General features: G+C 41.8%; 1 protein-coding gene across 1 annotated transcript; it reads left to right on the top strand.

The window, feature by feature from the left end:
- Positions 1 to 326: 326 nt before the first annotated feature.
- Positions 327 to 15,528, top strand: akap10 (A kinase (PRKA) anchor protein 10). Its single transcript, XM_020086141.2, has 15 exons — positions 327 to 600; positions 2,829 to 2,876; positions 3,299 to 3,478; positions 5,505 to 5,996; positions 7,092 to 7,190; positions 7,307 to 7,391; positions 7,552 to 7,675; positions 9,259 to 9,395; positions 10,321 to 10,465; positions 11,331 to 11,492; positions 11,967 to 12,076; positions 12,920 to 13,002; positions 13,924 to 13,976; positions 14,158 to 14,250; positions 14,356 to 15,528. Exons 1-15 carry the CDS (start codon positions 579 to 581, stop codon positions 14,359 to 14,361), a joined length of 1,839 nt encoding a protein of 612 aa, XP_019941700.1. The 5' UTR covers positions 327 to 578; the 3' UTR covers positions 14,362 to 15,528.
- The last annotated feature ends 366 nt before the right edge of the window (positions 15,529 to 15,894 follow it).

Genomic DNA, 15,894 nt, shown 5'->3' with positions numbered 1-15,894 from the left:
TTACCTCTGAATAGATAGTTGATCTGGGACTTAGATACACATCGTTGCCTGCCAGCCCCAGTGTGTTAGAAAAGCAGATCAAATGGGACAGTTGCAGTAAAGTCTAGTTGATTCCTGCTTTTCTGGGTTTGTACCCTTGTGATTGAAAGCTCTTATTGTAAGTCTCTTTGGATAAAGCGTCAGCTGAATGTGATGTAATGCAATGGTATTATAATACATTAGAAGATAAGATATTCAGTAAACACGTCATAGTGTGCAGCATCATTTAAACAGCGTTGATGGAGGCCTCTGCTCACTCGTTCATTCAGAAACAGCGCCCTCTTCTGACCATAGCAGGTAAACGCACCATTTCCCACAATGCTGCTGCGGCACCAGCCCGGAAGTGGGACGTTTATTGACAACATGGCCGTAGAACTGAGCTCGGATTTGGAGCAAATCGGGATTTGACAGCGGGGCCGCGAAAGCAACCCGTTTCCTCGCCGGCAGCGTGCGGGACAGATGCTTTTGAATGAGGGGAGCTGCGGAGGCACGGGCCGGTGTCAGTGAGCCGAGGAAGCGTCCGGAGCGTGAAACCCGTCATGTCGTTTTTCAAGAGGAAAGGTGAGGAACCAGCTCACCTCCGGGGGGCTGCGACGTCACCGGCGGCTCGCGGCACACTGAGCCCGGCTGACTGCTCGCAGATTAGTTCGGAGGGATGTGACCGAGGCTAAGGCCGCGGGCGAAGCCGCTGAAGGGGAAGTGTAATTTCAAGCTGCCGCTGCTCACTGCAGTCACACGGCTAGCTTTAGCCTGTGCTGGCCTCTCTATCCTCCCTGTCACATCCACGCTAATGTTAGCATGGGCGGCGGCGAATCTGTCAGGTGGAGCTACCAACTGGTTGAACAACTTCCTTGAATGAAAGTGACTGCTTACAATACAATGCATCCAGTTTTAAACGCTCCACGAGCAGCATTGTCTGCGTTAACCCAAGCTGTGCTGTAGCTGCTAGCTAAGGTAGCTTCATCAGATCATTTGCTCACAGCTCCAGACTGAAAACGATGACACTTGCCCGTCGTTTTGAATGAGGTAGTTGTTACCACTCAGACATAAATGTGAGGTCTGCATTAGGAAACGTTAGCTAGCAAGGGATGTAGCTAGCATGGGTGAAAGTGGTCAGCATCACGCGATGCCCATTGGACCTGAATGTGAGCAGGATCAGCAACATGATCAGGGTGGAATCTTCACTTGAGGCTGCTTAATGAAATAATGGCCACTGAGTAAGAGTAGAAGTGTTTCATGTAAATGGTTCATTGATGTTTAGCTGCTGTCACCGGGTCTGTACAGAGCTGATGTTGCAAAATGCAACTGGCATCGCACCGCCAAGGTTGGATGACCCGTTTAAACCCCGAGTCACAGCCACCTCACACCCTCCTGATATCTCATCCCTATAATAATCAATACAAGAGGAACATTTCCTTTATGGTAGTGTTTACTGCAGGGCTGTTTGTTAGGCTAGGAGCTCGTTAAAAGGTTATTAGAATGTTAAAATACAAAGCACTGTAAACACCATATACATTTTCACCGCCCCAGGTCACTTAAAGCTCGTATCTTTCTTTGAGTGCACAAATATGACAGACAGAAGTGAAGACAGTGATTGTGACATGGATTTCGGTTGAACTCCACTTGTGTTTCTTCAGGAAATCAGGCTGCACTTTTTTCTTTCAAACAGTGAGATTAGTATTTTTTTCCTCCTTTGAGGCTACACTTGTGAAAACAGCTGACACAGCAGGGCGCCAAAAAGAGGAATTATTAGAGAGTGCTCTTATAATACTCTTAACTGAGATCATACACACTCACAGGAACGACAGGAAGAGAGGGGTTTCCTTGGAATGGGGTTTGCTGGTAATGAATCCAAAAATATTGTTTGATTGATGAATATTAATTTAGAACAGTGGTTCTCAAAGTGGAGGGCATAGAGCCACTGCATGGGGGGCATGGGTGACAATATACCAAAGAAGTTTGATGATGCTGTCACGTGTTGACCTTTACCTCATTAAATCTAAAAAAAAGTATGAATTGCTTCCCCTATTATTGTTAATTATTGAAAACAAATTGTGGTGTTGGGGATGTTTGAACTTCTGAAGGGGGGGATTGTCAGAGAAGGTTTGAGAACCACTGATTTAGAGCAAAGTCAGCTGGTTTTGTGCTTCAGATCAGTACAGCAGAGGTTGTTGGACTGGACTATTTAAAAGTCACAGCCCTTTTCTGCAACAGCCTACCATTACCAGTTTGTCGTTCTGTAAGAGCATCGTCTGTACCATTTCCCCGGGCCTCTCTCAGTCCATTTTGACAGTGTTTGAAATTGATACCCGACCTGACAGCTTGATCTGAAGATATGAATGGTGAGTCAGGCTGATGAGTGTTTGCCTCCAGGCACAGAGCTTAGGAGTGGCGTCACTGTACTATTTCATTGACAACCAGTGAGTCGTAGGCAGCTTCAGGTGCATCTTGTCAGTCCAGAGCTGAGACCAAGGTCACAAATGCTGACGTCCAGTGTAAAAGCCTCCTCAGTCCATTTTAATGAGCAGGACTGAGAGGACTCTTGCTTATCAGAACACAGCCTCCCTGTTTATCTTCACTGTTGCTTTGTATTATTTTCCTCACTCTGTCGTTATGCATCTATATAATGTGTTCTAGTCTTTCCGGTGACATCACACTAACCCCTTTACTTTATCCCTCCATCAATCTCATATTTGTTTTGTTTCCTTGCTCACATTGCCCTGTATTGTGAATCTAAATGTTGTGTGCTTCTCCCGTTACAATCCCGCTCTCATCTTTCTCCCTCACAGCCAAAAGCAAAGAACCTGAGAGAGTGACCGATGCTAAAGTCAATAGAGGTGAGTTCATTATTACCACTGTAATAAGGTCATGGAGGTGTTTCACAATGTTGTTGAATTAAAAATCCTTTGTTCTATATTATGTGATTGGGTATTTAATATCAGAACATTGACTTTTGCCCAGATGTGACACAGATATTTAGCCATCTTAGGGGATTCAAACAGCTATTTGCTTAAAGTTATATGGTCACAAGGAACAAAATTGACCTCTAGCTATTGAGAGAACACATGGACCGTTGTTTCCAACACCCCACTCCCTGAGGCCCCCTGAGCAGTAACTCAAAGCTCTTTACGAAATCAAAACATTACTAAAAAGACCTTTTCATGAAGTCACACTGATGTTATACATCCAGGCCACTCAGAACTTTTATTTGCTCTCTTTCTTCTTTTGCCATTCCCCCCTCCTCCACTCCCAACTCCAGCCAGCCCTGACTCTCCATCGTTAGGACTGAGAAACCACCATGCCATCCAGGACGCTGCGGGGCCCAGCCATGTGGCCATCAATGCCATCTCTGCCAACATGGACTCCTTCGCCCGTGGCCGCACCGCCATCCTCAAGAAACAACCGAGCCACATGGAGGCTGCTCACTTTGGAGATCTGGGTACAGAGACTGAACTTAGATGATAATATGCAAAGGACCAATCAAACATTCGATCATATAAATATGGGGTAGATTAATAACTCAACAGTTTGTGTTATAAATTGAAAATGAATAAGTATGTTAGAACTCATTATAAGCTTACATTCATTTGATTGATGTGAGTTTGTGACCTGTTAATCAATTCAGTCAGTCAGTCAATTAAAAGTTTTGCCATAGCAGTGCATCTGATGTTATATTTACATTTAGGATAACCTTTAATTAAGAAATGCTTGTTGCAGGAGCAAATGCAACTATGACAGTTGATTAATCTGCCAAAAGTTTGCATTGTCAGATTCTATTTACCTTACGGGAATAATTAGGTTTGTTGTAGTAAAGTTCTCTGTCTGTGTAACTCTTGCATCACAAACTAACTCTCTTGTGCAAGTGTCAAACACTCCATTAATCCTGTGTGAGGAACTCACGTGACGTCTTGCATCAGTTTTGATGAGCAGCCAAGCAATCCAGAGCCCATCAGTCAGACTGACATATCCCTCGCAGTCTTCTTCACATGCTGAAGAAACGGCTCCTAGCTTTTATTAGAAGGGACCTAAAATTAGATTCTTTGCATGAATGACGGGTGCCGTGATGCGTAGTGTGGCTGAAATGTTGAATGACGGCAATGACAGGAACTGTACGAGCGAGTTGTCTGGAGAATGGCTGGGGTGAGTTAGACCTGAGGTGGAGTAACCTGTGCTGCAGCCCCGACAACATGGTCTGGGTGGAACACAAATGATAACAAGTTTCAATGTCAGTTTGCAGGTAGCTGTAGCAGTTTAACCTCCAGCTGAGACTAGTGGATTATCAGTAGATTGGCAGTGAGAACCACAATAATCTTGTGGTTTCCATGGTGTTGTCTTGATAACAGTTTATTTTGCACCGGTTGTTTTGAGAGTAGCAGTGCTCAGTATTAAGGCAGCCTCGACTGTATCATCTCAAGGAGGAAGTTGAAAAGCCAACATGAATAATCGTCCTGTTTTCAAAGAGCAAACACAATACCACAAAACCTCAGCCCACGCTGCAGTTCAACTTCAGCTATGGTTCTCTGATTCATAATTCATTTTGGGTTTTGTTGCCCGTGAGCATGCTCCCTTGTTTATTTTGTTTTCCAGTAATGTGTGGGTGTTTGTGCTAGCAGTGCCCTTGGATGGTGGATGTTATTCATACATAAAGTAACTATTTGAGTTGAGACATTATTAAGTCAAATATTGCAATATCCCGACAGGATTTAGGTTTTTTCCCCAGTGTTCAAATGTAACTGAAGTTTGGAAACGGTCAAGGTTTGACCTGAGGGCCACGGTCTATGGTCTGACCCTTTCATACTGGCACAAGTGACACGATGGACAGGACACATGATGCTGCTGCTGTGTGATTCTGAAAAGTTTGTCTGGGTGAAATCAATTGTGAAGTTGCAAGGCCACAGAGAGCTCGAAATTCACAAGTATCTCTGAGTTTGAATTCAGGTCACGTCAGCCTTCAGCCTGCACCAAACTTTCACATGCAAAGGGAGAGCTGAACGGAGAAAATCCACCTTTTATCTTTCATTGCTTGTGCCAGCTCCCATCAATGTGCTGCACATTTTTATCTTCCATTTAGCTGGGAAAGTTAGAAGCTGTAAATAATAGAAAGTTTGGTGCTCAGTCTGCAGTTAGATTTCACTGTCCATTGTGAACTTAAAGGCAGTGTAAATCTCAAATTATCTGTGCTAATATTAAAGCTGTTTTATAGATATTATTAAAATACACGAAATATACAAAATACCAGTATTAAAGATCATTCATATAGAAATACTTGGTGATGGCATTTGTTATATGCAGTTTTATAAAGCATCAAGGTTAATGCAATATTCCATTATTTTAAAACCTGATATATGACCAGAAATATAGTGTTAAAAATCTAAATATGCTCCTGAACTCTGCTCTATGTACGTTTCTAAAACATATCTGTGCTAAGTTGATCACTCAGTTGTGTGTCTGTTTGTTTGTTTCAGGTCATTCCAGTGTGAACTATCAGCCGCAGGAGACCCGCTCTCGACTATCCAAGACGGTGGACCAGGTCCTGCGAGACAATGTGGCGATTCCTCACTATATGCATTTCATGGAATTGCAGGGCGCAGACCACCTAGTTCGGTTCTGGTTGGAGGCCGAGAGTTTCCGCTCCACCAGCTGGTCGCGAGTCAGAGCACACAGTCTGAATTCTGTCAAACACAGCTCCTTGGCCGAGCCTGTCCCCGCCTCGCCAGATGGCTCTGAGCTCCCAGCGACGGCCTCTCACACACCCAATGCCCTCTCGCGGGATTGTAGCACTGAACGTCCGACGGTGCCATCGGAGTCTCAGGACTCCTCCAGCACGGAGGCTGGCCTGAGACCAGGCACCCCTCGCGCAGACACACCCAGCAGACAGGCACCCTCCAGGACGGGGACTCCCTACAAGGTGCAGTCTAACAGCACCCTGCGGGACCTCTCTGACAAACTCATGAAAAGTGAGTCCACTTTAAATCCTCCTTTTTATTATTAAATGGTTTACATAAATATTGGATTTCTTAAATTCATTCAGGGTGTTTTAAATGTAGAAAGTTAAATTTCACCAAAGATATAATATGTAACAATTCTTAAACAACTAGACCTATATTATACTTTTTGTTAACTTAAATTATCCAAAATGTTTTCAACAAAGCTCAAACTCAGGGAAGTCCACAATCCTATTCAAGGCAACAGGACATTTAATGTTGGCTTTGAATTGTACCATATCTGCTTTACCAGTACTTTGTCCATCTCTGCTGTAACCTCCGGCTCAAACGAGGTACGACGATGGAAAAACACACTTTTAGCCAGTTAGCCATTTTCCTCCCACTGTTTGTATTGGTCACTCGTAATGGATCATTCATTGCTGTTTGCTGCGTAACATGAATAAATCTTTAATACATGACCTCATCCGTGAACATGAATTGTGCCTGAGACACGTCTGGTAGATTTTCATCTGCCAACAACTCCCATAATCCAAGATTGTGAAACCCTAGTGGCTGAAGTTACATATTGTACATTAAATACAACATCAATACAATAAAAATACACAACAATAATACAAAGGAAAAATATAATAAGAGGCAGCTTTCCATTAATTGACTTAACTTAGCTGACAGCAGAGAAACAATACATGTGCTTCGATTCACCTAATCTTTCCAGGCAATGCTATTAATTTAATTAGGTGTATTATGAATAGAATTATAAAATTCACTTGAAAAAGACTTGGTGAATAGATTATGATGTGTATATATAATGTGTTACTCAAGCTTCTGTTAAGTAAATGAAATAAATGTGGAGACATTTCCATAATTCTTTTTAATACTACTGCTGTTCCTTTAATTATATCTATGTTGTGCTCTTCTCTTCTACAATGTTTTAACGGCACTGGACTGCTGAACCACCTTTAACCTTTGTTAATGTCGGTGCTACATCAGCCTGGGGATGGTTGAAAGAAACTTTTTTCCCCTGTGAAGTTTCTGTTCTTCACGAGCTTCACTCTAATATCATGTAGCTCCACTGGATGATCAGCTGTCTGCCTCTGTGTGTTTCAGGTATAGAGAAAGATGCAGTCACAATCTTCACCAAGTACATCTCTCCGGACGCCGTGAAGCCCATCCCCATCACAGAACCCTTCAGAAATGACATAGTCGGTAAGACACAGATGCTGCTAATTGGACTATAGTGTATTTCAAAAAATCATAAAGACTTGGAGACCCAATTTCAAATGATTTCCTCTTGTGTAGTAATAATTCCTTCCTCTGTGTAGCTAAGATATGTGGAGAGGATGGCATGGTGGACCCAAACTGCTTCGTTATTGCACAGTCGGTAGTGTTCGCCATCTTGGAACAACAGTGAGTGTCTGTCTTTCATTATCCAGAGGAGTTCACACTCACATCTCCTCATCACCTTGTTTTGACTTTAAAGTGTGACTGTGTTCTTTTTGTCATTTTTCCACCTCGATCATCCACAGTAGCAGCTGCGCTCATCTTCCACTTGCCCTTTCATTTCCAGGCACTTTATTGAATTCCTGCGGAGCCATCATTTCTGTAAATACCAGATTGAAGTGTTGACAAGTGGCTCTGTGTTCCTGGCTGACATCTTGTTTTGTGAGTCGGCTCTCTTCTACTTCTCTGAGGTGAGTGAGTTCAGTGGCTCTCAGAATTTTATCTCTTGCATCTCTGTATTTATCATCACATTTACACTCTTATTGTTTGAAGAGCGTGTTGATAATATGTGCACTTGGATGAGAATATTCTATTCAGCTATTTACACCCATACTGGAACGCTCAGTGGCTCCCTAAGTGCTGTGTCTTTTCACCAGATGTGTTTTCACTAAAAGAAATTGTTTACTGGGTGAAAAACTCCCCGTTGCAATGTACTTTTTAATAAGCACAATAATCCGGGTCATGTTCTAACCATCTGCCATCCTCAGGCATTTATTTAAAATAAAGTTCTAGCAGAGAGGCTTTAGGAAGTCAGATTATATAAAATATCAGTTTAATAATTCCAGAAATGTCTTTCTGTATGTGGAAAGCATATCTCAAGAATGATTCATCTTTACTAGCTTCACACTTGACGTGTATTTTTAAGGACCCAAGGAAGGAAAGTGTCAAATTTGGCGCGACTTAGACGTGCGATACGTTCAATGTTCATAAATTAAAAATAAACAGGCAACCAGTTCTCTGTTGGAGACTCAATACCAACAACAGCTCGTTCACGACAAGGGCAACTGACTCTCCAGTTCAAGGCTCTGCGTTCTAAGTCCAGCGTCACTGAACTTTCAATAAACGGGTGAACAGCTCTTTGTGCAGCAGTGGCTTCAGGGTTCTATGGACTGAGTCCTGCAGCTGGTCTTTACTTGCTGCAGCTCAATTCCTGCAGTTTCAGGAAGAAAGCTGCAACCAGCATCTCCAAGCAAACAGGATGTAGAACGGACACTGAACTAGTTTACATTTAAAGAGCAACAAAGTCTGCCTGAGGAAGTGGTTGAAAAGGTTCAGCACAGGGTTAAACTCCTGTGTTATTTCAGAAGATGATAATGACTCATTTTGAGACTTAATTGGGCAATTATGCTCATTGCTTTACTACATTCAGTTCTCAGTCACAGTTTAGTTAGTTTGAGGCAACAAAACTACTTGGTTAGGTTTAAGAACATATCTCTATATATTATATGCATATATATCTAAATAGACCCTTCGAAGTTGTAGTCTTCTGTGGATCAGGAGTTCGAGCAGTTTTCTCACAAATCAGATGGTCGTTGGTTTGATCCACGGCTCCACTGCTCTGCGTGTTGAAGTGTCCTTAGGGAAGATGCTGAACCCCATATTGCCCCTGGCGGCTGTGCCAGCAGAGTAAGGGCACAGTCACACATACACAATTGCTAAGTGAATATCGCGGATGAAAGTTCACCAAACTTGAGCTCCATGCAAAGCAATGCTGCGATTTTCCTTGACACAGGAAGTGAATGTTTTCATCACCTGCTTGCTCTCACAGATTTGAAGTGAACGAATAGATTTGCCTTCAATATATTTGTGACCAGGCCTTTTGATATGATGGTGAAGCTTTTCTGTGACTGTTCTCTTAACCTATCAATGTTTGGCATAGTAAACGTTAAACTTAGTGGTAGAAGTTCTGTTGTCATATACACAGGAAATTCATTAAATATTGAAACGTGCTGACTGTCTATTTGTTCCTTGCTCTGTATCTCATCCCCTGCAGTACATGGAAAAGGAGGAGGCGATGAATGTACTGCAGTTCTGGCTGGCAGCAGACAACTTCCAGAATCAGCTAGCAGCTAAAAAGGGCCAGTATGACGGCCAGGAGGCTCAGAATGATGCCATGATCCTCTACGACAAGTAGGTGTTCTGTCTGACACTCATTCTATCACTAAAGTTTAGAAGACTTTGTGAAAATTGGTAATAAATACAACTGCTGCTTCCATTCTTGTTTGTGTAATTGACATTTTGCTCTTGTATACTGTTACAGTGGCTTAATGATCCCACGAGTATCACTTTTTCCTCTCAGATCATATTATGTTAGTTTGTTTCACATGAATGCACCTGTAATAGTACCTGGTACCAGGTAACACGAAGAAACGTGAAGAAAACGTGAAGAGACTTAGTTGAACAAAATGTTTATTTTGCATGTGTCATATTTTGGCGGATCCAAAAGTTTGAAAATTGCTTTAAAATCTTTGGGCAAAAGAAAAGAAAGAATTAGACCTATTTATAAAGGTGTATCTTCTGGACATGTATACAGTATGTAGTCTATTTCTCTCCAGTATTGTATATATTAATCATATTGTAATCAGAAGGTAAAGGTCAGTTTCTTAACTCAGTTTACTTCATTGATGGTTGAAGTCCAGTCTTTAATTGGATGATTCATCTACAGCCTTTAAAAATCTTATTAATGTGTAACTCTGTCTGCTGAAAGCTTTGTATGGGACAGTCACTATCTATAATAATAATAATACAGAATAGATGACAACACATCATGTATTTTTCATCCTCTTTCCTTTTATTTCTTAATCGCAATCCCTGAGGTTTTATCTATTTTTATCTTTGTTTCATTAATAACTCTATTCATAAATGCAACCAGCCCACTGACCTGCTTCTTCAGCATCAAAGTTTTCCAGAGCTGCACAACACCTTCTGTCCTTTATATGGAAGTAGAGTATTTTAATCTCATGTTAAGAGATACTCTTTTTTGACACCTCTTCAAAATTGTATTGTAATTTCAGCAGTGATTAAAATCTTAATCATCGCTCTGTTTCCTCTTCAGGTATTTCTCACTCCAAGCCACAAACCCTCTGGGCTTTGGCGACTCTGTGCGGATGGAGATAGAGTCGAATATCTGCAGAGAGGGAGGGCCGCTCCCTGACTGTTTCACCACTCCACTCCGACAGGCCTGGACAACCATGGAGAAGGTCAGATTCTCTGATAGAGGCCAAAAAAAAGGCTTTTTAACAGTTAAATATTACAGACTAAGTCTTAAAATCTACTAGGTAGGTCTTAATTATGTTAATTTAATGTAATTTCCATTGCACTTTGAAATGAGTTTTCTTTATTTAGGGCTACATCCATACTACTACATCTTTGTTTGACAATACCCGGTTCTGTATAATCCATGTCCATACTAACACACCTGAAGACACATATCACATGACTACTCATATACATTGGGTATGTGTGTGCTGGTGTAAACAGGAAGGTTTATTGCTCTAATAGCTCATCACCTAAACATTTATTTAGCTGTCAGTAGTTAATTAATAGTTAATTGTGAGTGCCTATGTCACTGTTTCATCATTTCCGTTTCTGCACATCCAAACTGAAAAACTGTCAGCAGCGTTTCCAAATATTCCAAAAATCTGGAACGAAAACTGTAGTAGTATTGACGTAGCCCAAGGAAATTGCTTGCACTCCAGGGTTTTTCTCTCCCAGGTCCTTATCTTCACCAGTCCAAGAGTTCATAATTACTGGACTCTGATATATGACCCTTCATATCTGTCGTGCTTGACATGGGTATAAAGTTTTCAGTATGATCCTAAAAAGTCTTAAGTGCAACTTGTATGAAACTTGAAGAATAGAATAGGATCCTAAAGCTTTTGTGTTGTAAGTCACTGACAAATTGTCCCATTACACCACTGACACATGCACCTTTGTTACATTAATGAAACAAAAGCTCAACACTGTTAAAGGTCAGTAACGCACCCTTTGTAACTTGTAACCTAGACATTTATCAGGCAGCTCATTATTTTCTAACAGAGTTCACCCTGTTTTACATTTGCTCAGGTCTACATGCCAGGCTTCCTGTCCAGCAACCTTTACTACAAATACCTGAGTGACCTCATCAACTCGGTGCGGGCAGATGAATTTGTGAATGTCAGCACTCCAGGTCAGAGCGGCCTTGCAGACAACAACCGCTCGAGTTCAAATGTCAGCGAGGCCTCGCAGGTGACCCCCCCCAAACTTGAACCAACATCTTCAACCCCTGTGGGGACGTTCCGCTGTCTGCTGACATTTAGACCTGCTCCTCCTCATTACATGAATGATGAAGATATTTTGTTTGTTAATACCAAAGGGTCATGATCACTCCTGTTGTGTAGTTGTCTTCTGAGGGGAAAAACGGGAAGTTACCCGTAACGTAGCTTAACCTTCACTTCCTGGTGTCTTCACTAGACACAAATAACTCCTATACATTCCAACCACAACTACCTACTTTGCACTACAATCAACCACAACTACCTTCTCTTGCACCTCTCTTTGCACTATTTTGTATAGTTTCTAATGTCCTGTAAACATGTTTATTTTACTGTTATATTTTATTTCTTTTTTTTTACTACATGCACCTTTCAGTGGTAGCTGCTGTAATTTCGCCATGCTTCATTGTGTGCTGACATTAAAGGCATTCTATTCTATTCACTGCAGCAAGGAGCCAAAAGGGCAGCGATAAAAATCCTGAAAAACTTCGATGAGGCGATCACAGTGGACGTCGCCAGCCTGGACCCTGAGTCCTTGTACCAGCGGCCGTATGCTGGGTGAGCTTTGTGTGTCTAAAGTTCCTTTCCTGTCACATGGGTGAATACAAGTTATCAGAAAAGGGGGGGGGTGAGAGCGTGAGAGTGAGCATAGTCAGGAGGGCGTAAATAAATGAACGTGTGCAGCTATCTAGAAAGACTTTACCAATTTAAGAAACATATGTTGATGTTGTGACCACAAACAGATCAATGTATGGACAATGAGTAGCATAAAAATGCTGTCAGAGTCAGAGACGTCAGCTGAGTAGGAGGTCCTTCATATGTGGCTCATGATAAAGTTGTTGGTCTCGTTCACACCTGAAATTAGAGCTGACCACTTGTGATCGGATCATCCAGGACAGATGTTAATACCAGGTCTGAGAGCAAGTGGCAGTCTGAACCATCAGAAATCAATCCAAACATCTGGTTTGCTTTTATACACGGGTCAGCTCAAAAGAGAAAAACTGATTTGTAGCTGATTGGGTAAAATATTCGAAAACACTAATTTGGTATTTTGCTATTTAGTTTTGCTTTTCTTTTATGTTTCTCTTCTTTATGTCCCTTTGATTGTTCTCACTGCCGTTTCAATTCAATGCTTGTATCAATCTGGTTTTTATTGACTCTCCCACAAAGTGTTTTATGAGTGTGCTTTGAAAAATCCTCTTGAAATATTACTCAAGAGAATAATCTTGTTGAAAGATGGGGTCCCTTTATACTACCTCTACTTCTATTGAAACTGCAGTGATGGAATGGATGCTCACTATCAGTGGTGTTTGAATGATGCTGTGCGTGCCTGAGGCTCAGCTTTGTCCCATTTGCTCTGTGTGCTGTCTTCACCCGTCTCCTCTCCTCTTGTCTGCTCAGAAAGATGACGTTCGGGAAGGTGAATGAGCTTGGCCAGTTTATCAGGGAGGCAGAGCCCGAGCCGGATGTGAAGAAATCCAAAGGTACACTGAGACTCTTCTGTCTCTCCTCTACCTTCATCCATCTCAATATTCTCTCTTTGTATCTGTGCCCTCACTCTGTCATATTTTATCTCATTCCTCCGTTCAGTGAAAAACACCTACTCTGTGCCCATGAATATAAACCTCCTCTAGTGGCTGCGTCTATTCTCCTTACAGCTGATTGTCTTCTGAAATATTTAAATATATTCCCTCTCAGGAAAATCACCCAGAGTGTGTGAAATGACAGAAGAGTATCAGAGCAAGTTATAAAAAAAAAAGAGAAGAGAAAATAAATTTCAAGAAAGTTGAACTCAATCAGAGGAGAAATACAGTATATGTATTTTAAATTTTGCATATGGCGAATTATGTTCAAGTTTAAAGTCAGACTTTAACGAATTCAACGACTACTGCTGCTACAAAGTGCCTTATGTAGACGAATGATGTAAATGATTCTTCAGAATCGGTAACAAAGAATACTTTCTCTTTTAGCACATTAACACAGTGTTGGAATCAGTATTAGATCTTAAAGATGGAACAAAAGAAAATGGTTTTAAGTAGAAACTAGACGAGCTTGAAAGATGAGGTTGCATTTGTGTAAACTGAAATAGCTGCTAATGGATAAGTGTGGGCGTATCGATGGTTACACTAACACTTCCAGATGTCACACTCTGGTAACTCAGCTGTCTGTCACTCCAACAATCTTGGACCCTATCAGCGGTCATCTAATGATGAATTAGCCTCTGAGGTCAATGGCCATCATTTTTGAGCTTCTGGTGTAAAAAGCATATGTCTGAGCCATGACCCCATCATCCATACACTGTTTTATTTACGTCTAAATGAAAAAGATGTATTTTGTTTATTAAAAAGAAGAAAAGGCACTGAAATTCCTTCCCTCTTTCTCCCTCTGCTCGTCCTCTCATGTAGGCTCCATGTTTTCTCAAGCCATGAAGAAATGGGTCCAAGGCAACTCCGATGAGGTGAGGCAGCAAAATGTTAAATAATCATAAATGATTCAGTGGTCTGAGGCGCAGAGCGAGCCTCTCAAGGGTATTGCATTCATATTCGCTGTGTGACGTCACTCCGTGACTTATGATTTATTGAAGAATTTAGATAAACGTCTGTGTCGAATCAAAGTTATTGATTGTGCTGTGACTCAAGGCCCAGGAAGAGATGGCGTGGCAGATCGCCAAGATGATCGTCAATGACGTCGTCCACCAGTCAAATCACGACAGCCCCGGCAAGGCCACCAAGGTACAAACCCTCGCTCAGTATTCCTGCTCCTGTTCACCGATGACCGCAGCTCTTTTCTACATTTTTAATTTTATTTTAATGTTTTTATTTTCTGTCTGTCTGCAGTTATGACCCGCTAAGAAACCAAAGGAACGTCACTCCCTGCGGACACTGGCCAGACAGTGACAAAGCGTGCTCGGGGTTCACCCTGCAACAAACTGCATTACTCTGAGAGCGAACAAGGCTTTTTTATCACCTCCCTGACCACCACCTCTCTGTGCGCGCATGTGTGTGTGTGTGGTTGTGAGCTCAGTTGTGTGAATGTTCAGGCATGGGCTAGTGGAGAACTTGAAGTAGATCATTGTTTGAAGATTCCAACTCCATAACACTATAAAGGTACATATGTAGTGGAAAGTAAAGCAGCTCAGAGTGCGTGCGTCTGGCTGGAGGAAGTCGCTCCTCGGGATGGAAACCTTCACCATGACCCTGGGGGATAAAGAAGCAGCATTATCGTCGGGACTGTCGCTGTGCGGCTGCAGCCATAGTGTTTGTACAATGTCTCATCTCGGACCTATGGAGGACGTATCAAAGACTGAATTACCCACACTCCCTGGCGACACGCCCACCCACACCTTTTAGAAGCATTCCTTGTTTTTAGATGAAAACCTTGTGTAAGGCTCAGCTAGTGAAGATGAAAATCACCAGTTTGGAGAACTGTACAGTTTTTGTTTTGCATTTGCTTCCCCTCAGCCCGCCTGGAGTAGTTCTGTTTGCTGCTCCCCCACATGAGCTGTCCTTTACCTTGGCTGTTAACTGTACGTACTGTAGAACATGTGGAACTGTGACAATGAAACACAAAGGATCTGATACAGTTCTCGGACTTCCTATGTTAACCTCCTGGCACCTTCATAGAGTGTAGAAGAAGATGAAGAAATACTCCATAATGTACTTAAAATACTCCAATTGTGTTGGAAAACTCCAAACTCCATGTTCTAAATGTTTTTACATTTCTGGTTTACCCCATATATCAACGTTAGTCCTTTTTTATGATGATCGCAGCTTTTTTTTTTATGCATCACTTAAACAAACATCCGTGATAACCAGACTGTTCAACTGGAAAGTTTGCTCAATTAACTAAACTTTTTTTTTTTTTTATTTCTTTTGAGCCTTACCAAGATATGGAACCAGAAAAGACTATTGGTACTATGTACCACTAATGTTTTCTGACATGTACATGTTCGTAATCTATAATATATTTAAAATTGTGTTTGATTTAAATACAGATATTATGAAATGTTCTGTCTGTCCTCCTTTTTGTTTGTACCGTGTATTTGCAGTCCCCTCCAGGCTGTGTTTATGTCAAGACAGAACATCGATGATGTTTTCAGGCTGATTTTGTTTTAAAAATAACGTTCAGAAAAGTATTGTAGTTCAAAATGTGTGGAGAGTGGCACTCAGTTAAAGAGGAGGACTATTATTGACTGTGACCATGAGGGGGCGACGTTTGCTGTGTTGCTATGGTTGGGTTTAACAGAGGAAGGACCTTGATGACTCAGTATATTATTTCAGAGTTTACTTTCAATCAGTGCGTCTCACACAGGCCCAGCAACATCCACGAATTGTAAAATACACTCATCTCACCATGGTTACAGCCTAGCTCTATGG

The sequence above is a fragment of the Paralichthys olivaceus genome, chromosome 15, assembly GCF_024713975.1.
Source record: "Paralichthys olivaceus isolate ysfri-2021 chromosome 15, ASM2471397v2, whole genome shotgun sequence".
NCBI classification, from domain to species: domain Eukaryota; kingdom Metazoa; phylum Chordata; class Actinopteri; order Pleuronectiformes; family Paralichthyidae; genus Paralichthys; species Paralichthys olivaceus.
This window is presented reverse-complemented; position numbering and strand designations above follow the sequence as displayed.

Coding starts and splice junctions, on each gene's coding strand:
- akap10 (XM_020086141.2), top strand. CDS start 579: ATGTCGTTTTTCAAGAGGAAAG. Junction 12,077..12,919: donor TACCAGCGGCCGTATGCTGG/GTGAGCTTTGTG, acceptor TTGTCTGCTCAG/AAAGATGACGTTCGGGAAGG. Junction 13,977..14,157: donor TCCAAGGCAACTCCGATGAG/GTGAGGCAGCAA, acceptor CTGTGACTCAAG/GCCCAGGAAGAGATGGCGTG.